The sequence below is a fragment of the Pelodiscus sinensis genome, chromosome 2 (assembly GCF_052426305.1).
Source record: "Pelodiscus sinensis isolate ZL-2025 chromosome 2, ASM5242630v1, whole genome shotgun sequence".
NCBI lineage: Eukaryota > Metazoa > Chordata > Testudines > Trionychidae > Pelodiscus > Pelodiscus sinensis.
Genome location: NC_143053.1, coordinates 153,523,673 through 153,545,621, shown reverse-complemented (window position 1 = coordinate 153,545,621; position 21,949 = coordinate 153,523,673). Strand labels below are relative to the sequence as shown.

Sequence of the window (21,949 nt, the reverse complement as noted above, 5' to 3'; positions counted from 1 at the left end):
TCCTCTCCCAGCATCACTCTGTCTCCTCTCCCACTGACACCTCCCCTCCTGCCCTTTTCCTCATTGTCTCCACTTGGACCCCTGGCATTTGTCTCTCCTCCACCCTGTCCCTTGGTGCCTTCCCCTTTCTTCTCCTGACCTGCCCCCTCCCCTCAGCACAAGCCCCTTCCTCTCCCACCCCTTCCTCTTATTTTTCCTCCCGTCCCCTCCATTACCTTACCTTCAGCTTCTGCCTTCCTATTTGCAGGGCTGGAGTCAGAGCCAGCCCAAGCTACAGGCTGGCCGGGCCCTAGCCCGGGGCGCCTCAGGGGCACCACGCCGTGCTGCCGGGCCAGGCAGGGGTGCTCCCGGGCACCCCACCGTGCCGCTGGGCCAGGTGGGGCCCCGGGCGCAAAAATGGGTCGGGCTAGGCGGCCCGAGACATTTGGGTGTGCCTGGGCACACCCAGCACACCCCATGCACATGCCTATGACCTTACTCAAAACAAGGAATTTTGCTACATTAACTGGAAACAGAGATGAGACGCCTCCCTAATAAAACACTAAGCACAAACTTCTGTCAAAATATACTATATAGTCCGGGGTGGGGAACCTCAGGCCCACAGGCCAGATGCAGCCCCCAGGTTACCTGGCTCAGAACTGGGGAGCCTAAATTGGTTCTCCAGTCCCCCTGCCACCCATGCACGGGGCTGGAACACACAAAATCTGCTAGCTTGGGACCCCTTAGGCTCTGGTGTGGAAGTGGAATGCAGGGAGTGTCTTTCTTCTTCTAAGTCAGGGGTTTCTTACTTTGCTTCTCACTTGTGCGTGGCCCTCAACTGATTTTTCTGTGGGTCAGCAACCCCCGACATAAAAAAAGGTTCCCCAACTCTGATATAGTCAATCCTCCCTAGGAGATCCGAGAGGTCTGCTAGATGTCATAATGTTTATGAGAGCAGATACTGCCACCCTCCCAAGGAATGCTGAACTCCTAATCTCCAATTAACTTTGTACTTTAGAGACTGGAACTTCAGAAGATCATGGGTTGGATAAAAATAGTCATTTTCACAAAAATGCATTCTGTCATCAGGAAAATACTTTACTAAGAACAATTTCTGAAACAAATTACGTTTTCCATAGATTTTACATGGATAGTCACAAGGGAGATGGATAAATCTCTCCTTTTTCAAGCTCTTAAAAGCAGCTTCCAGCAGCCCTGGGGAAGATCATTAAAATCATTCACAAATATCACATTTAGCCTTATTTGTTCCAATCTATTTATCAATTTTCTGCAAAACAACTTTTCAAGGTAACTAAAGCAAACCAGGAAATACTCTGACATCTACAAGGAGGAAAAAACTGTATAGAAATAGATCATTCTCTTATTCTGCAAGAGAATAAAAACCAAAACACTAAAATTAAAAAAAAATATTAGCAAGGTGTTCTTACCTTATGTGTAATCCATTCTCTGCCATACTGATATACATTGTTAGCAGCCGAATTGAGAGCTTTTTGAAAAACCTGAGCTTCTGGAAGCCAGCTGATATTTTTAAGGAGGGAAAGTATAAATAAAATTATCTCCAATACTTCTCAACCATTTCATTACAATGCCTGAAACACTAAAGATTACAAAAGGTTTCCAACCAACAAGCAACTATAGTTTAAATATGCATCAACTAACATCTTTGTTAAAACTAGAATTCTTCCTCTTACAATGACAGAACAACTTAATATACAAAGCAGCGGAGGATAAAGATTATAACATTTACATTTCACTCTAAGGCTGATTAGGAAAAGTACTCCAAACTTATCAAATTTAACTTTAGAAGACATCTTTTTGATCTATGTGTATGCTATAATATAATTGTTTAGCCACTTGTTGGGTTCTTAGGATTTGCTGCTTTGTTGGAAATATAATTTGGAAACCTTATCTTTCAAGCTCATATGGTTGCAATGAAAGCCTTCCAAATATGAAATGACTATAAACAGATACAGCGTGGTCTTTCTGAACTGACAGACAGCCTAAAAATACAAAGTTATGTAAATTACTCACTGCTCAAATCCTATTCCAACTCAAAATGTGTGTGCTGGAGACTATTTTTAGTACTGAGAAAAAAAATCTTCCCATTCCCCTTCAGGTCACTCTAAAGGAAGAGGGCTAATCTGCATACATCTACACAGTAAATGAACACCTGGAGCTGGCCTAGGTCTGCTGACTAGGACTCACTGAGCATGGCCTGAGAGGCTATCAAACTGCTATGTAGGTGTTGAAGCTCAAGCTGGAGTCCAGGCTCCAGTAAGACCTTCAAGTGTCTGCACAACAATTTTTAGACCTGCACGCTCTAGTTAGCTGACCAGGGCCAGCCACAGCCATGCAGTGGGTCTTTTATTTCTGTGTTGACATATCCTATGTGACGAGTGTTCAAGCCTCAATGCACCGGTGCTCCCCAAATCTTGCCCCACCAGTGCAGAAAAGAATACAGTTCCCCATAGATGCTGGGAGGAGCAGTATTTGGTCCAGAAGAGGTGTAAAATGCCTTCATTCACCTCAATAAGCTATTAACTGATGCTTCTGACAGTCAAAAAAAACAAAAACCCTATACAGTTATATGGTATTGGAAGCTTCTGATCTCTCATTTGCCCACTTTGTAACTTATATACACTTCATACTCCGAAAGCAAGTAGGGTAAGTCTTTTGATAAGAGCCTGCTGGATGATTTAACAAGGCTTGAATCAATTTTTTTTCCAATGTGAAATCAAATAAAATCGTATCTTCCAGTCAAGGAAAAAAATCTGATAAATAGGCACTCCAATCGAAACGGATATCTAGCAACTCTACTGCTTATCAGCCATTTTAATCTAAGACTTCAGAAGGGTAGCCGAGTTAGTCTGTAACAGAAAAAACTTAAAACAAAGTGTCTTGTAGCACCTTAAAGACTAACAAAACACGTAGATGGCATCATGAGCTTTCATGGGCAAAACCCACTTCTTCAGATCTAGACTAGACTATTGATCGTTTTTTTAAGTTTTTCATTTTAATCTAGTTGGTCACTACAACTGCCAACTTGTATTAGTCTCATTTTTGTCAGATTTTTACCATGTATGCAGAATGCAAGGTCTGAATCTTACAATAGCTGCCAACCAGGGGCTTGTCTACATGGTGGGATAATATTCCATACTGTATGTGATTTTTAAACATAGCAATGTGTTTTAAATTAAGTGGTCTATGTCAACCCCGTTGTGCATTAAAGGTTTCCTAGTGTACTTCAATGTAGTTTTGTTTAACGTAATATGTTAAAGTGTACCAGGAAATATTTAGGGGGGCACCTTGGCTGGCGCAGCCACAACCTGGCCCTCCTTGGTGGCCGGGGACAGAGCTGGAACAGACTACCCCCCCACGATAGGGGGACTGGCATGGGGGGACTGGGAAGCACAGCGAGAAGAGGGCACAGCCCCCATATTTAAACAGTATGATGGAAAAGTTTGGTTTTATATTATATATATATATATATCATTCTTACATCAAAATGACTAAGTAGTATTTTAATCAACTACAACTGGTTAACAGAGTAAAAGCATTCTGATTGGGTAATAATTCAAGTCCTGCAGTGTTTTAATATCATATGTTGCTAAGAGTCACAGACACATTTAAAGAACTATTTGTCTGACTATCACTGGTATACACAATTTGGGACTAAAGAAAAAGTAAAGTATAGCCAATATTCATTTGTTTAAAGCACCATAAAAGTAAGGATGAAACTTACTCTGTAATCATATCACCTGAAAAATCACTCCTCAGACCGATCTTTTCAATCTCTGCTATTCACACAATCCACTGTGAGCACTCCCTTCACACAGAGTGATTCCCTCCCTTTCCCCTAACTGCCCCCTTTTTACCTTTCCATTAATTTTTCCCTTCATTTCCATTCCAATTTGCTCTCCTTATTGCACAATATTCCCTCTAATCTTTCTGCTAGGGATGTGAACGATGTGGGATGTTTGCTAGGGAAGTAACTACACACTATTCGACTAGTCACTTCTTCCCCCCTGCTGCCTCTATCAGAAAGAGACAACAATGGGGGGAGGGGGGAAAGGAGGTGAGCGGGATGCTTCAAAGCAGCAGCATCGCGGCCAGACCCTGGGCTCCACGCAGCGCTGCCACTTTGAAACACCACATACAGTGCCCAGCTGGCCTGGGCTGCACGTAGCGTTTCAAAGAGACAGCGCTGCATGGAGCCCAGGGTCTGCCATTTTGCAACGCTGCGTGCAGCCCAAGGGCAGCTGGGAGTCCTCTGCTGCCCCCGGGCTCCATGTGGCAATGCCACTTTGAAACACCGCGTGGAGCCTGATGCTGGGCTCCCCAGAGACCCCAGCTGTCCCTGGGCATCATGACTCCAGGCTCCCCAGAGTCCTCAGCTGCCTGCAGGCTGCCTGCAGGCTTTGAAACACTGCTGGGCACATGGGAGTGCCCTGCTGTTGCTACACTTCAAAGTCAAACTGCATTGACTATTCAATTAGCCAATTAATCTAAATTTAACATCTCTACTTCCCACTACTTCTCTGCACTTGAATACTTTTTATCTGCATGTAGATACTATATGCTTCTCCCCTTCCACTATTTTCGCTTATATTTCCCACTAAATTTTTTTCCAAATGAATTCCTTTTTTGCTAATCCACTGCAAAAGATTTCCCCCCAATTTTATTAGTTCCTCAAAAAAGTTTCCCAGACATCATGGTACCCTTACAGGGGCTTGCATTGCCTTAATTCCTCCAATCTTATAAAGGGGCTTCCCAGTTAATTTTCTGGTCCAGATTATGTAGCTATCTTCCTTTTGCTCTCCTGAACTACAGCCAGGGAGACAAGCCATTTTAAAACAGATACCACTCAGGAAATTACACAACTCTCTGCCACCACCAGTCCACAATTAAATCATTAGGCTCAGCTCCCATCTGCCTTTTCACATTCACAAGCAATCACTAGTCCAAGGGATTGACTGGAAGGTAAATTTGCACCAGAATTGTTGGAAGGGAAGCAGCAGCATGCCTGAAAGAGTCACTCATTTAACATGAGTCTTTTAAAAATATAAGAAATGCACATAAGAGCACTTTGAAACTTGAGTATTTACTCTACTCATAATTTCAGCATTCTTACTTTGCCCATTCTGGGTGATTGGCAACAGTCTCATTGATCAAGCTGCTTGTGACTTGAATCAAGTGAACGCTTTCTTGATGTACCTGAGTTAAACCGAGACAAAAGAAACAATATAAAGTGTTATATACCCTGAATTAACAAGATATTTACATCTAAAATGTTCAAGAATGATTGGTGATTTCTGGTGCTCAATTTATAAACATCAGGCTCTTGAAATGTTTCAAGACAGAAAGATACAAAGTAGAGTCCCTTTAAAAGGGCTGAATTCCTACATCCAAAAATTAATGAATTCAAAATTACCAGTCTTTTTTGTGAATCTGGATAATATACAAGTGGTCAACAACCCAGAAATTGTAAATTGTTTTCTCAACTATGATCTAGACACACTGACCAGTAAGATACTGAAAATAAAGAGTCTACATAATCCTAAAGTAAGTGTACTGCTACTAATTTTATTTTTGAGCCATGAATAAAAGAAATGTGAACGTCACTCCATTTTCTGTGCTACAATGAACAACTATGCTATTAAATGAATTAGTTTAATTCTAGAATAAAATATATTTCTTAGAAAAAATGTTACCTGTATCTTGAAATAGATGTGTTAAATGTTTACACACTTGCTAAAACTTATGATTTCATATACTCAATATTCTTAATAAATTCTACATCATATAAAAGGGAAAATTGACATTAACTACAGACTGAATGGCCACATGGGCTCTGTAATTAAAAAAAACAGAGTATAAGTAAAAATGATCAATAAGTCCTTAATGTGAACACAATCAGCAAAAACATTTCAAGGAACTGTGCACAAAAAAAATTAAAATTCTGAATATTTGTCAAAGCAACAATATTATCAGGCTAGTTTCAATTATTTGATGATTTCAGAACACCCATCAATAAATGTGTGTAACAAGACAAACAAATCAGGATTTTTTTTTCTAATAGACTCCTTACTAGCTCTATTAATACAGAACTTGGAGTAATAACTTATTTAAACTACAATACCGAACATATTTCCTACACCACCCAGAAGCAGTGCAGAGCTGAGGAACAGGGAAGTAGTTGCTGCAAGGAGCTCGGGAGTAAAACTCAAGGGCTGTAGGGCATGAGTATGAGAAGTATGGAAACAGAGGATTTTGGGGAGAGGGGGGAAGGGTGGAAAAATTATTATGGAGTTGTGGAGCCTCCGCTGGTCGACCCCTACACTTTCATTCGATCAGGCACATCTGCCCCGTCCCAATTTGTCTTTGTACCACTACTCAGCTAGCCACTTCTCCCACCTCCTCGTCCCCATGTATCCCTGTACCTTCATGCAGCCATCCCTGCTCCTCCTCCACCCTCACGTGACCCTGAATTCCCCATACCTGATTCAGATACCATGCCAGTTTGTCTCCCTACTACCTCTTCTGATGCCTCATCTCTAATCCCCAGAATCTTCATGTGCCATGTCCCATGCCTCTTCTCCTGGCCCTGTGAGCAGGGTGCTGCAAGGAGCTCAGCTTCTTCTCCTCCCTCTCCCCTCTTCCTGTCTTGCTGTTCCTCAATGGAAGCAGCAACCCTCTGTTGTGGCAACACAACAGCCCCTGACAGACAAGAAGCGTAACTGCATCACCGCTTCAGCACAATGCATCAGCAGCAGAGAAAAAAAATTGTGGGGGGACATGAATTCTGCAAGTAGAGAGTGGCACAGAATTCTGTAGATAAAAAAGTTCACATTAAGTGAGTGATTTCTACTGGTAAGAAAAACTAACTACATAAAATCAGATTCAGAAAATATGATCATGAATTTGGGTATATCTTAATTTGATAATATGGTGTCAAAAGATCAAAATGATTATGGGTACCTACATGTGGATATGGGTACCGACACACCTCACAAATATTTACAAGTGTGAGATGCAGATGGTCTTATATACAAATGTATGCTCTTCCCATACTTCTACAGATTTATGCTGAAAATGATTTTCAATGCATTTGAATATCATCCTTCAGATAAAAGTATGGGAAGTAGTTTCATAATAGTAATATTCTACACACAAAATGCTGATGCAAAAGGAATCCGAAGGTATCTTCCTTACTCACTGAAACCAAGCAGTTATAACAGATTGCAAAATAATTCTAGTGCTACTATTTTAAAATTATAACATGGCTCACAATTCTCTAACTACACAGTTTACTAGGGTGACATATTTTGCATATACAAAAATTTTTCTTCACCTATACATATTATTAATAGGATAGAATGAAGAACATTTGATTATCAAATATTTCAAAAAAGCCTTCTTGCTTTTTAGTGCTACAGTAATATTTTCACTTAAAAAGGGGATTAAAAGAACAATTTGATGTTTCTTGATGTACTGTACCTTTGCCGTAAGGAGCAGGGCTAGGAGAAGGGTTCCTATCACTAGCAAAAATATTATGAAAATGCTAATGATTTTATCAAGCATTTTCTCCAGCCACACGATCATCTGTGCAGAAAAACAAAAACAAATTATGGCATATAAAAATCAGTTTGTTATTCAAATGATACTGGCCCAATATGACAATCCTGGATTTCATAGGAAGTTTCTTTACAAAAAGACTGAAAAGTCAGGCCATAAGCAAGTATTATTTATGCCCAAGCTTAGATACAAACAATTAATAAGTAATAAACATAATGACAACTAAGGAAAATGTTATAATGCAAATGATTTTTCAAATTAAATTTAAACATTACTGTGAATCACACAGCAAGCTCTCAGCAAAGCAAATATACATTTTAAATTATTTTGTTATCTGATCCAAAGAAAATAGCTCTCATTTTAATTCTCAACTCAGATTTTGGTTTAGTTTTTTTCTTCAAATAATAGAGAAACTTAGGGTCACAATAATCTGCCCAAAACTTGGGAAATTACCCATGTGGGCTATACAACCATAATTTTCAAATTTGGGTGGCTGAAGTTAATCATTTAAGCCTCTATGCAATAGCTACATAAGTAACCCAATTTTTAACGCTGCTAAGCATCCTCAAGCCTTACCTGAGCTCAGTGCAGGCAGCCTGAACATAAATACAAACACACTTAGGGTATGTCTACACTGCAAAGTTAATTCGAAATAACAGCTGTTATTTCAAATTAACTTTAATAGCGTCTATACCTGCAAACCGCTATTTCGAAATTAATCCGAAATAGCGGAGCGCTTAATTCAAATTTGGTAAACCTCATTCTACAAGGAGTAACACCAAATTCGAAATAGCTATTTCTAATTAAGTGCTGTGTAGATACTTAATGCTAAATAGGGGTTCTCCAGCCCTTCCCAGGGAGCCCTGGTGGCCACTCTGGGCACAACCAGGAAAACTTACTCTCCTCTCCTCCAGCCCCAGAGCCATTAAAGGGATAGACTCTAGCCACAGTGCCTGTGCCAGCTCCAAGCCTGCCAGCCCAGAGCCAGCAGTGGCCACTGGGAACCATGACCCAGTGGCCCCAAAACATGGGCCAGCAAGCCACTGGCAGCCAGCTCTCCACCACTCTCCAGGAGCAGTCTGCCAGCTTCCAGGTACCTGACAGGGGCTAGAGAAGGTGGGTGCCTTCCTGGTCCAGAGTGGAGATCATGGACCTTATTCAAGTTTGGGGGGGGATGCCCCCAACATCTATGATCTCGCACTAGATGGAGGAATGCAGCCATCTATGGCAGGATAGCTGCCAGCCTGGCCACCAAAGGCCACATGCAAACCCAGGAGCAGGTTTGCATGCCAATCAAATTGGTCCAGCGAGACCTCCAACCCTGGGCCCTGAGCTTCCCCTCCCCCCAGGTTTCCCCTTCCCCTCTCCTACCTCCTTTTCCCAGTCTCCCCAAAGATTCATCCCCCACCCCCAGTTTTGTTCAATAAACCGAGTTGAACATATGTGTCTTTTGTCTGACATCAGGAAGTAGGGCTAGGGAGGAGTAAGTGGAAGGACATGAGGGAGGAATGGGGCACGAGCCCCCGGTGGGGAGGATCGGGGTGGCTCTGAGGGCTCCTCGGGGTAGATGCTCTCCCGCAGCGCCTCCTGGATCCTGACAGCCCCCCAATGGACCTCCTGGATGGCAGCCTACAGCAAGTGCCGCCAGGCTGATGGCAACAACCCCACGAAACGCACCGGCGTGCCCAGGGGCAGCTCTGGCTCCATGTGACCGAGTACTGTGGTGTCCCGAGTGCGGGCGCTCAGGGCACTCCAAGACAGGACTGCTTTGCTGTCCCCCTTTGAGGTAGACAAGCAAGCGGGGAACCCTGAGAACTGTCTTTCCGGGGTGAGAGTAGGTCCCTTTAAGCACGGAGTTCAGTTAGACTCAGGCAGCAGCCCCAAACACTAAGTCCTAACCTGATGCCCTGCCGGCACTGATACCAGCCAGCCTTAACTTCGGTTCAGGGTCCACACAGTGTGCACGCGCTATTTCGAAATAGGTTTTGTGTGTAGATGTCTTAATTTGAATTAGCTTAAGTCGAATTAACTATTTCAAATTAAGTTAACTCGAATTAACCCTGTAGTGTAGATGTACCCTTTTGATTTTACCAAACCAAACCCATAATCGCACAACTTCAGGTTCATGAAGTTGTGTTAGTGTCATTCAAAGAAGGAAAAATCTTAACTACATGGCTGTATAGAAAGCACTTTAGAAAAGAGTGAACAATATGACAGGAGTCTGATTAAATAAAAATTGCTCAACCTCACTGTAGGAAAATTTATTTTTTCTATTTCTTGTGGCTCAGAAATCAGAAAAAGCACTTGAGTAAAATAAATTAGCATGGGAAATGGACCTGTGCGCTAAACATTTACTTTAAAATAGAACTGAGTTCAAGGGCAATTTGCAAACAGATATTTTGAAATGAGAAATGGTTATATATTCAGTGGTTGTGTTGATAATTTTAGTGGCTATTCTTTTCCTTGGTGTCATGGAATACCAAACATTCAAGTAATAGGAATTATTTCTCTATTACTGTCCTTATCCCTGCATATTAAGTTGGTTTATTGATAAATTACTGAGAGCTATAGTAGTTGAATCTCATAATTATATCTCGTATATGAACACCTAATATACATTGATGATTTTACCCAGAGACTCCATTACAACTAACTTCTTGTTTAACATGCATTGTCTCAAGGCATAAAATCAGCATTTTAGAGAAACCATTCAGAATACAGTGTGGAGCCAGTGAAAGTGATACTCTCTTTGGAGAAGTAATTGTTGAGATCTGCAAATTCCTGCAATGAAACTTGCATTATACTATATTCTGCAGAAAGGAATCTCAAAAAACCTGCAGTTCCCAGCACAATTCTTAGAGAAAAACATGGAAATTTTCATTGTTTGTCACCATATCCTGAAACGCTTCAGTGACCATTACATTTTCTAGTTGCTATTGGTGGAGAGATCAGCTGACTGCAAGGTGGTAGTTTGAAAAATTCCCACCAGCTTGAATTCTGAACTATTTACTTTCTAAGTGTCTTTACACAACATTCTTAACTTGAAATAAGTTACGCAAATTACATAGCTTATTTTGTAATTTGGCACTATCTACACAGCATCAAATTTCTATTCTGAAATTCCCTTTAACCTTCGTGGATTGTAGGATGTCAGAATTATCTATTTTGAAATGACGAGTTGCCTCAGACGAGGAATAGCTATTTTGGGATACTTTCAGTACCCCGAAATAGCTCTGCAGTGTAGACATATCCTAGGAAACTACTGAAAATTGTTTGTTTTGCCCTTCCCAAGTTTTTATACACTAAGGATTTTCATAGCACAGTGACAGAAAATAAAAGAGATATAATGCCTTAAAATATTGTATTATAAATAAATGTTCACCTGAATGTATGTAATTTACCTTATTATTTCTTTCTTAGGCTACAAAAAAAGTTGTGGATTCTATTCAGAGGGCCAAATTCAGAGACAATTGAAACTAATGTAATTTAGCTCTTATTTCCAGCATCAACAGGTATGCTAAAATTAGAATCAGTCTGTGAAAAATAGACATCCAATTAATAAGTTTACATATCACCTCTGAACCTGTCCCACTGGCTATTCAGTCCATAGCCATATCTGCTTTAGGGAACTGTATGAGCAATTTCCATCAAAGTCAGCACTGATCGAACAGTACCAGTGATGATAATGTTTCAGCATAGATTAATCTAGTAGCTTAGTGTGTTACTGTTGTATAAACTGTTGGCTTGATCTGGAACTCTTTAGAGTCTTGGAAAGTAGGACTCTCACTGGAGTCACTGAACCAGTAGTGTCATCCATGTCCTTACTATAGGTAAGTTCTAAGAGGCTGATTTTATGCTACTTGCAGGTAGTCTATAGGGAAAGGCTGAAAAGGGAAGAGAATAAGGGTGTAATAAGGTGTAAATGAAAGCATGATCTCCTTATTATTAATTCACTTATAGCCTCCTCTTAACTTTTGATATACCCCCTTCATCTGGCCCCTCAAAATACAAGTATCGCAGCCTTAGACTCTCTCTCTCTCTCAATAGGTGAGCTCAAAGAATGAAATAAGGGGCACAGGTTACGTCCTTGTAAACCAGAGAGAGATTAATGGAGTCTTAAAGACTTTCAAATCCTGGGTGCCTAAAAAAAGGCTGATAAATACATGTTTAGTCACCTAGTAAGTGTCTCAGTTTTTAAAAATGCTGTGCACCCAGCAGCTCCTATACATGCGTGACTAATGGCCCATTTAAAAAATAAACTCCAACTCACAGGTGGTTCAATTTACATGCTGAAGGAGTGGAAAAAAATAAGTATAAATTACACCAGTTCAAATTTACCACTGAATCTGGTGCATATTTCTGTAGCTCATTCTTATAGACTTTCCTAAAATACATTACATGCACACAAAAACAGTCTAAAAATTAGTCAGCAGCTATTCCAGTATTGTAAAATGTTAGCTTCTAATTTAATTGTTAGTCAATAGCTACAAGCAGATGTTGCCAAAGCATCTAAATCAAGGAATAGAAAGAAACCAGATTGCTAAGCTACAGAAGGTCATTCACTCTTTAAAAAAAATATGGATTTCTAAGATGCAGTCATTGGAAACTATCAGTGGAAACTATCTTAAAATGTCAGAGTTTTGAAGGGAAGGGTATAAACTTATCTTTACATTTCAAAAATAAACCAAAATTAACAAATGAATTATTCCTGAAAACTAAAAGAAGAGTCAAAGTACAAGCATTCAAGAGTTCACGGAGAAAATCATTTGGAAAACAAGTAATTAGGATGAACACTAACAATGGGTTTTTTTTTAAAGCTACAGTTTGTATTAGAAATAAATTTTGAAAAAGCATATTTAAATGTATTGTAATTAGGAGAGTGATTATGCCTTCTATATTTTATACGGCACTGAACATCATGAAAAAATTACATAAAGTCAATGCATCTTAAAATGACAGCTATACATATATGAATGCTGATTTCATAAAATGTTTTTCAATATTACACTATATACACACACACACACGTAAAGTGTATATATAGACATCTGAAAAATATTTGTGATAAAATACAAACAGTCTGAGGATCTTACTTTTATGCAAACACCTTTGTTTCAGTGTATTTTAATTTGTTCCCCTAAAATAAAGTAATAAATCAGGTTGGATATATTTTCTGGTAAGGAATTAATTTAATTAATTATTTTAGGACTGTTAAAAGAAAATAATTTATCACCAGTGAGGTCAGTTACTCTGATATCAGGATTAGGGTGAAAAAGTGCAGATGAGTACAAGCTAGGGAGCTGCCTAACACCAGTGCAGGAGTCGCTGATTTTACCAAATATGAAAGGTATTTTTAAAATCCACTCCATAAACAGTGCCATACACAGCAAGACTTACTAGCCTACTGAAATATCTTCAATGCCTTGGACTCAGTAAGTAATATTAAGATGTAATTTTTACTCACCCAATTCCCCATTTAAAAGCAGCCCCTGATAGAAAGCTCTTAATCACAGAATACTAGTACTGGAAAGAACCTTCAGAGGTCATCAATTCCAGTCCCTTGTGCTCATAGCAGGACCAAACACCCTCTACCCCTGACAGATGTTTGTCTAACCTCCTCTTAAAAACAATACATCTCCAATGATGGAGCTTTCACAACTTTCCTAGGCAGTTCATTCCAGCGCTGAAACACCCTGATAGTCAGGAAGTTTTTCCTAATGTTTAATCTAAACCTCCATTTGATTTAATTTAAGCTCATTGCTTCTTGTCCTATTTTAAGAGGTTAAGAAAAGTAATTTTACACCTTCTTTATAACGTTATTTTAGGTATTTGAAATCTGTCATGTCTTTCAGTCTTCTTTTTCAGATTAAACAAACTCATTTATTTCAGTCTTCCATCATAGGTCATGTTTTTTAGACATTATTCATTCCTCTTTTCTCCACATATTTCCTGAAATGTGGTGTCCAGAACTAGACACCATACTCCAGTTGATGTCTAATCAGAGCAGAGCAGAAGAATTGCTTCTTGTATCTTGCTGACAACACTCCTGTTAATACGTTCCAGAATTGTGTTTGCTTTTTGGGCAGCAGCATCACAGCATCACGACACGTTAATCCGGCCACTAATGCATGGCCTGGGAGCCGCTGGGAGAGGTGAAAACCCTTTCAATTGCTGCTATTTAAAGGGCTCACAGCTCCTGGAGCCAGAGTTGAGTGTTCTTTGAACAGCAGCAACTGAAAGGGCTACAGGCTTGTGGCTGCTCTACCACTCCCAGGTCAATTGAGACTTGGGGGAAAAGGAGAGTGTATGAAGTCTCCTCCCACCACCAGCGGTATACAGCACCAGAGGGAACTGCCAGATGCTCAAAACAGCTGGATATTCTTTCTAGGCACTTTGTGCCTGAGGCTAAGATTTCACATGCTCCCCAAGCCCCAGGCCAATCAGGATCGGTGAGCAGTGAAGTTTCTTGGCTCCACCCCTTGCCCTTGAGGCCCCACCCCTTTCAGGCCAGCCTGCAATCACTTCAGAAATTCGCAAAGTGGCCCCCCTTTCAAAAAATTATTGCCGACCCCGGTCTAAAAGCCTTAAAAAAGCAACATTCTGATGCAGAAACTACAAAACCTGAACCACCAATAAATAAAATAAATAAATAAATAAATAAACAAACAAACAAACTTTCGCTGGTGGCAGCTGACTCAGATGATGAAAATGAACATGTATTGTTCTGTAAGACTTTGAATGATTATTGAGCAGAACCCATCATCAACATGGAAGCGTTTTTCTGAAATGGTAGCTAAAAGTATCAAGGGACATAAGAATCTATAGCTCATGTGGCATGTAAATGTCTTGCAAGACACATTATATTAGTGCCGTGTGAATGCCTGTACTCACTTTCAGGTTACACTGTAAAGCAAAAAAGGGGCAGCATTATTGCCTGCAAACTGTAACCTAAGAAATTTTCTGAGTGATTGGCTGAACGAGAAGTAAAACTGAGTGGACTTGTAGGCTCTAAAGTTTTACACTGTTTCTGAGTGCAGTTATTTAATTAGAAAACCTACATTTGTTATTTGCACTCTTATAATAAAGAGATCACATTCCGGTACTTGTACAAAGTGAACTGAAAAAATATTGATATAGTTTAAGTGCAAATATTTGCAAACAAAAACAACAAAGTAATCACTATTAATTTGGTATTTTGACTGAAATAAATATATTTGAAAAGGTAAAAAAACATCTAAATATTTAATAAATTTCAACTTAATTCTATTGTTTAACAGTGCAATTAAAGCTGCAATTGGGATTTTTTTTCAGTTAATCATGTGAGTTAATGCAGATTATTTGACAACTCTATTTGTTACCAAGACTGTTTAGAAAACACCTTTATATCTCCTTCTCCATCCCTAGCTTCACTCTGGACTGATTTTACAACAGTATTCCTTTCATCTTTCCTCATGGGCCAGAGCTACCACATTCCAGGTGTATACTCCACACTACAGTCCACAAGGGAAGCTGTACATTATGTACCTGATCAAAGAGACTATACTTCATACAGACAACATCTAGTTTCTATGCAGTGGCAGCTAATTGGATTCTCTCACCAGTACGGATATAAATGACAATAGAGGTAGGTGCTAGAAATGTAGCTCATTTCCAGTTATTTGGTTTTGCTTTTTGGGGTCGTGTTTTTTTCTGTTTAAGATATAACCTTTAACTTCCTGCCCTTTATATTGTGTTTGAACATTTATTAATTTAAATCCGTATATATCTCAACAGTGGTAGGCAACCTGTAGCCCGCACACATCTTGTCAGGTTAAGCCACCAGCGGGTCACTAAACTGCGTCAGCAGATATGACCATCCGCAGCTCTCATTGGCCAGGAGCAGAGAACTGTAGCCAATAGGAGCTGTAGGAAACAAGTCCTTGTGGCCCATACCGTTTCTCACAGCTCCCATTGGCCATGAATGGTAAACCAAGGCAATGAACGCTGAGAACAGCCAAACCTGCGGATGCAAAGTAAACAACTTGCAGGCAGCTTTCCCCAATGAGCTGTGTACATTCTCTGGACCACAGGCTGCATGCCACCCATCTACAACCATTAGTGTATCTGAATGCCTTTCCTGTTGCGGAATTTATGTTTGAAATTTGTATTTTAATACTGTACTTCTGATGCAAGATCTCCCACCTTGATTTTCATACAAGTTTCACTAGCATTCTTCTTCAGCTCTCCTGTGAAGCTAGTATGATCTGCCAGAGTCGAAGGACACATCTATACTTGCAGAAAGATCAACACTGTGGGAGTCAATCTTCTGGTGTTCGATTTAGCAAGTCTAACATAGACCTGCTAAATCCAATGCTGAAGGCACTCCTGTTAGTGCCAGTACTCCTTGATGCCACGAGGAGTTAGGGAAGTAAATTGGAATGCATTCTGCCTGCTGCAAGGAGAGCACCAAAGCTCGATTTAAGGTATATTAACCACAGCTATGTTATTTATTCAGCTGGAATAGCATGCCTTAAACTGAACTTCGGCTGTTGTGCAGACCTGTCCTAAGGCTTTGTCAAAAATAAGAGTTTGCCCACATTACATTAGTACATCTGCAGTGGCTAGAAGTTCTTACTATGGACAATGAAAGCTGCAATTTGCAGGAGTGTAGTAGCTTCTAGGGATGTTAGCGACTAGTTGACTACCTGATAAGCATACGGGCAGTCAAGTCACTACCTGAGTAGTCGCTTCCCCTGCCCCCTTGCTGCCTCTGTATCAGAGGCAGCAAGCAGGGGAGCAGGAGCCAGTGCTGGGGGGACCTGGCTTAAAAGCTGGTTCCCCCCAGCACCATCTCATGGGAGGGGAGACAAGGAAGGTAGGGTCACAGTGGGAAAAGAGCACGAGCAGGGACTGAACCAGTCCCCACTCACGTTGGGTCCTGACCACTGCACTTCTACCTTTTAAATGTAGCAAGAACCATCAATCGACTACTTGATTACCTGATTAATTGAAATTTAACATCCCCAGTAACCTCATCCTGTTTAGAACTGAAATATGTACACTGATGTACCTCAGCAACACAGGATGAGTTAAGGATGAAATTGTGTATCATCTAGATTGCATGGCTATTTTTCTTCCTATGAACGTCACAGAAGAGAAATTATTTTCTTTTAACTACAGTAACTGTTTTGCAGTCTTCCCTCCTACTTGCTGTCTTAGGTGTTCCTCATTTCCTTTAGCAATCATTCCATTCTGAGTAATATTTTGTTTTATTAGTCCCTCTGAAAAAGAATGTGAGAATTCAGAACGTGAAAATGTGGTGCTTTTTAAAGTAAAAGCCTAATAACATTGATCAGAGTCAGTCATATTGCAGGAAATATGTACATTTCCACTCAAATCTTTCTCAACTTACCCCTGTAAATTTGTAAACACCTTTATATACCACTGAAAATAAATGCTTACAAAGTCAAATTATTCATTGGCTTTGTTATGTACAGATGGGGATTAGGCAGAGATCAAATTTTAAGATTTAAGAAAAATTATTGGAACCCAAGTCCACAAAAGAAAAACCCTAATATACTATCCTGCTATACAAGGCATTTAACTAAATGCTTTCATTTTATTTAAAAGAAATAGATCAGATGGCATTATATGACCTCCAGTAGCTTAGATGTGAGAGGGGAAGGGCAACAACTGGGAGAGAGAACTACAGAGAAAAGCATGTTCATGCTGCAAAAAGGACACAATTTAGTTGGAATCACAATCACTTTATTTACCTTCTTATTAAGCCAGTGCCACAGCTTGTGGAGGGAGGAGAGGGAAGGAAGACGGAGCAGAGGGGAAAAAAAGACAAGAAGACAGTGGAAGATTATTGAAGAATGCAGTAATAGTGTGACTAGAAATGAAGGCAGACAAAGTCATCCACAGAATGAAAATTAAATAATTCCACACCCAAAGGTAAACTACAGCAGGAAATAGTGAAATCTGTAATGCAATACATCAGGATTTATCGGAAAAATGCAAAAGGGTGGCAGAATTCAATTTTTAAGATACTTATAATTATAATAGATACCAATACGTCAAAGCTTTTTTTCTACTTTTATCTATTTACATTTTCACAATTGTGGGATTATGCAGAGATAAAACTAATTATTTAATTATGGCAAACACAGAATCAACAAGGGAAAACTTTATAATGATTAAAATGCAATTCATCATTACATGTCAGAATATACAAAGCAAATATCCCTAAATCAAATACTAATAACTTCAAGCAATATTTTTCTTACTTTGCCTAACTGTAAATTGATTATGTATAGAAATATTTTTCTGTTCGATGTATGGTGAAATCAATATTTATTGACATTTTTCTATAATCTAATCATTTCAAGCCTAAATATGCATAATATTTAGAAAGAGAAATGCAGTGAATGAATATAAACTTCACAAGCATATTTTGTTAGCATAATTATATAGTTGTCTTAATACTTCTTAAAATTAGCATCCCTTTGTCTTTAGTAGTTACAGATTAATAATAATAGGCCAAATTTAAAAAAAAAAATCAATGCAACACTTGTGAAAGTTCTTTTCTAAATACAGTGGAACATTATTGCGATATCAGGAACCAACATCTCAGACACTAGTTTACTGAAATCCAACTTTGACCAAACATACAGTTTCAGACATATTCATGTCCTTTGATATCTATTGTGATATACATTCATTTTATTATCCTATAAGTATTACTACATGCACAGCCAATGAGAAATATTATGAAAAGGAATATAAAATTCATAGAAACATTAATATGCATGCTGTACAGATCAAGAGTTCCTTGAATCAAAACTTATTATATGCTATCTGTAACGAGCCAGTCAAACTACAGAAGAGATGCTAAGCCATTTTCTGAAAAGGAAGGGAAGGTTACTCACCTGTGCAGTAACTGGAGTTCTTCGAGGTGACTTCTCATGGGTGCTCCACCTTAGGATTTTCAGCGCCACTGAGCCCACGATCAGAGATTTGTGACAGCAGTGTCCATAGCCGGTCACGTGCGTGAGGAGCCAACATATGTTCCGAGGAGGCTATTGTGCATGTGCAGCCATGCCCCGCCTCCCCTCCTGAAACCTTCTCTGACCCAGACGTATTCTATTCCAAAATAGAGGGGAGGAGGATGGATGGTGAAGCACCCACGGGGACAACTATCTTGAAGAACTCCAGTTTCTGCATAGATAAGTAACCTTCCCTTCTTTGAGGAGTGTCCCCATGGGTGTTTCACCTTAGGTGATTACAAAGCAGGATTCGTAGTAGGAGGTGGGAGCTTCAGCTGCTGAGCCTGTATGATCGAGAGAATTGTGTGGCCAAATCTTGTTTCTGACTCAGCAAATGGCTGGAGCACATAGTGCTGCATGAAGGTATGTGTTGATGCCCATGTGGCGGCTCTGCAGATGTGTTCTGTGGGAACACCCTATAGGAATGCCGTTGTGGCTGCCATTGCCCTTGTCAAGTGAGACCACATGGTAGGTGGTCGCTCTCTCTGGGCTAAAGCATATGCTAGTTTAATGCAACTAGATACCCATTTTGATAGTCTTTGTTTTGGTATAGGCAATTCCTGTGATCTCTCTGTTGATTAAACGAACCACCAAGGTTTTTTTTGAAAAGGCTTTGTTAGTTGTAGATAGAACGCAAGTACACTGCGGACTTCCAGGGTATGGAGAGCTACTTCATTGTTGTTCTTGTGTGACTTAGGGAAAAGGACAGGTAAGTGTACAGGTTCACTGCACTGGAACGAGTTAAGTACTTTTGGTAGGAATTTGGAATGAGTCTGAATCGAGGCATCTTGTCCTTATGGAATATTGTGTACGGTGGATCTGCCATTAAAGCTGCTATTTCACCAACCTGTCTGACAGAGGTGATAGCTACAAGGAAAGCCACTTTCATTGATAAATGCAGTAGAGAACAGGTGGTGAGAGGCTCAAAGTGTTTGCCCGTAAAGACCTTCAGCACAAAGTTCAGGTCCCATGCTGGGATCAGGTCCTTGCCTGGAGGAAACATGTTGTGGAGACCCCGTATAAAATGTTGACAGGAGGGTGAGTGAAGATCGAGTGTCCTTGTATGGGGGTATGAAGATTGGAGATCGAAGCAAGGTGTACCTTAACGGAGCTCAGGAATAGGCCTGCGTTATGTCTTTCTTGTTGTAGGTCTTTTGGAATTTGTGAGGATAAGCTGCACTGATTCCAGGAAGGTCCTTTCCACGGCGTTTAACCAACTAGCATCTACACCTGGAAACGTAACTTGTGGATGGCTGGATGGGGCATCTGACCATTTCGCTGTGTGAGCAAAGACGTGACTGAGGGGAACTGATGTGGTAGCTGATCATTCATCTGTAAAAGGTACGGGTACCAGGTTTGTCTGGGCCATTTGGGTGCTATTATTATTATTACTCTGGCTCTGTCATGTCTGATCTTGAGGATCACCTATTGTATAAGGGGAAAATGGTGGAAATGCATATGCCAGGTGTATGTTCTATTCTATACTAAAAGCATCCCACAGGGAAAGAAGGCCTATGCCCGTTCTGGAGTGCACTTTGGGCAATGGGCATTTCTGTGTGTAGTGAACAGATCCACGACTGGGAACCCCCACTTCTTGAAGAGGCATGTGAGCATTAATTGGTTTATCCCCCAATCGTGGGTTGGTAGGAATTGTATGCTTAGATTATCTGCTAGTGGATTGTCCTTGCCTGAGAGGTAGGTTACGACCAGGTGTATAATTTGTGGGATACACCATTCCAAGAGGTGGATGGCCTCCTGGCATAAATGGTGTGAGCGTGCTCCTCTCTATCTGTCGATGTAGTACATTGTGGAGATGTTGTCTGTTAGTACTTGCACTATTCCTTTCTGAATCAGGGGAAGACCGTGCATGCAAGAATTCCTTTCCACACTTAGTTCTAGCAGATTTATGTGGTACTTGATCTCGTTGTGGGTCCACAGACCCTGTACAACCTTGAGATATAGATGGGCACCCCAAGCTAGAAGCGAGGCATCTTTCGTGATTGCTACTACAGGCAGATTCTGTTGGAAGGGGACTCCTACGCATACATTGTGAGGGAGGATTTTATCTTGTTAGGCATGGTGAGATGTTTGTTCAAAGGATGAATGCAAGGCTATTAGACTGTGCGTAGCCAGGCTTGTAATGGTCACATCCAGGGTGTGTCTAGACTACAGGGTTTTGTTGACAAAAAAGAGGGCTTTTGTCAACAAAACTATACTGGTGTCTACACTACCACCACATTCTGTCAATAGTAAGTCGACAGAACGAGGAAGTTTTGTTGATAGCAGTAAGCCTTACTCTACAAGGAATAACGCTTTTTCTCGATAGTACTCTGTTGAAAAAAGGCGCTATTGTATGCAAAGTGTGCTTTTTCGAAAAAGCGTCTAGACTGTCAAAAAAGCTGCTTGCTTTGTCAACAGTACTGGTTGTAGTCTAGACGCTCTTTTTCGACAGAGGCTGTGTCGACAGTATCTATAGACAAAGCCTTTGTCGAAAAAAGCCTGTAGTCTAGACGTACCCCCATAGTCAAGCATGGGACACTATGAACATGGCCGCTGCCACGTGCCCCAGCATTTGTAGGCATAATCGTGCTGTTATACATGGGCTTGTCTGTGCTTTTTCTATCAAGAGCTTGATTGAGAGGCATCTGTGGTGTGGTAGGGAGGCCCTGGCCTTTGCACACTGTAGATGTTCCCCTCTGAATTCCAGAGTTTGAGAGGGGTCAAAGCGCACTTTGCTGTGTTTATCTGTAGCCTGAATCTGTTGAAGAGTATTCTGATTGCTAAGACCACCTGTTGTATTTCCTGTTGCGTAGTGCTCATTACTAGACAGTCATCCAGGTAAGGGAATATCGTAATGTGGTTTTTGTGCAACTGTGCAGCTACTACTGCGGGTACTTTTGAGAATACTCGTGGGGCTGTCAAGAGAACAAATGGTAGCACTCCGTATTGGAAGTATGTGTCCTTTACTGTAAAATGGAGGAAACTCCTGTGTGATGGGTGTACTGATATGTGGAAATAAGCATCCTGGAGGTAGACAACCATACTCGTTTTTCCAAGGCAGATATAATGGTAGCCAGAGTAACCATCTTGATGTGTTGGCATCTGACAAGAGGTAAGTCTCCAGCCCCTCTACTTCTTGGTGATGAGGAAATAGTGGGAGTAAAAACCTTTGCCCTGGTGTTGCTTTGGTACTACTTCTACAGCACCTAGCATTACAAGGTGTTCCACCTCTTGTATGAGCAAGTTCTCACAAGAGGGGTCCCTGAAAAGGGACTGGCAAGGCAGGTGGAGTGGGGGGACAACTATGAATGGAATGCAGTAGACGGTTCTCTATTTCCAGCACACAT

At 40.6% G+C, this 21,949-nt stretch overlaps 1 protein-coding gene across 5 annotated transcripts in view; it reads right to left on the bottom strand.

Annotated features, from left to right (window-relative positions):
• Positions 1–21,949, bottom strand: part of TMEM245 (transmembrane protein 245) — a 158,158-nt gene that overhangs the window by 101,838 nt on the left and 34,371 nt on the right. For 4 of the 5 annotated variants that reach the window (XR_012901837.2, XR_016348906.1, XM_075921638.2 and 1 more), the window contains exons 7-10: positions 17,331–17,354; positions 7,498–7,602; positions 5,132–5,214; positions 1,428–1,518 (exon numbers count right to left, since the gene is read on the bottom strand). Coding sequence is in view for 3 of the 5 variants with exons in the window: in XM_075921638.2 (XP_075777753.1) it covers positions 1,428–1,518; positions 5,132–5,214; positions 7,498–7,602; positions 17,331–17,354 (303 nt within the window). In the remaining 2 variants the exon portion in view is untranslated. The remainder of the gene's footprint in view (positions 1–1,427; positions 1,519–5,131; positions 5,215–7,497; positions 7,603–17,330; positions 17,355–21,949) is intronic. The other variant, XM_075921639.2, reaches the window with a different exon arrangement.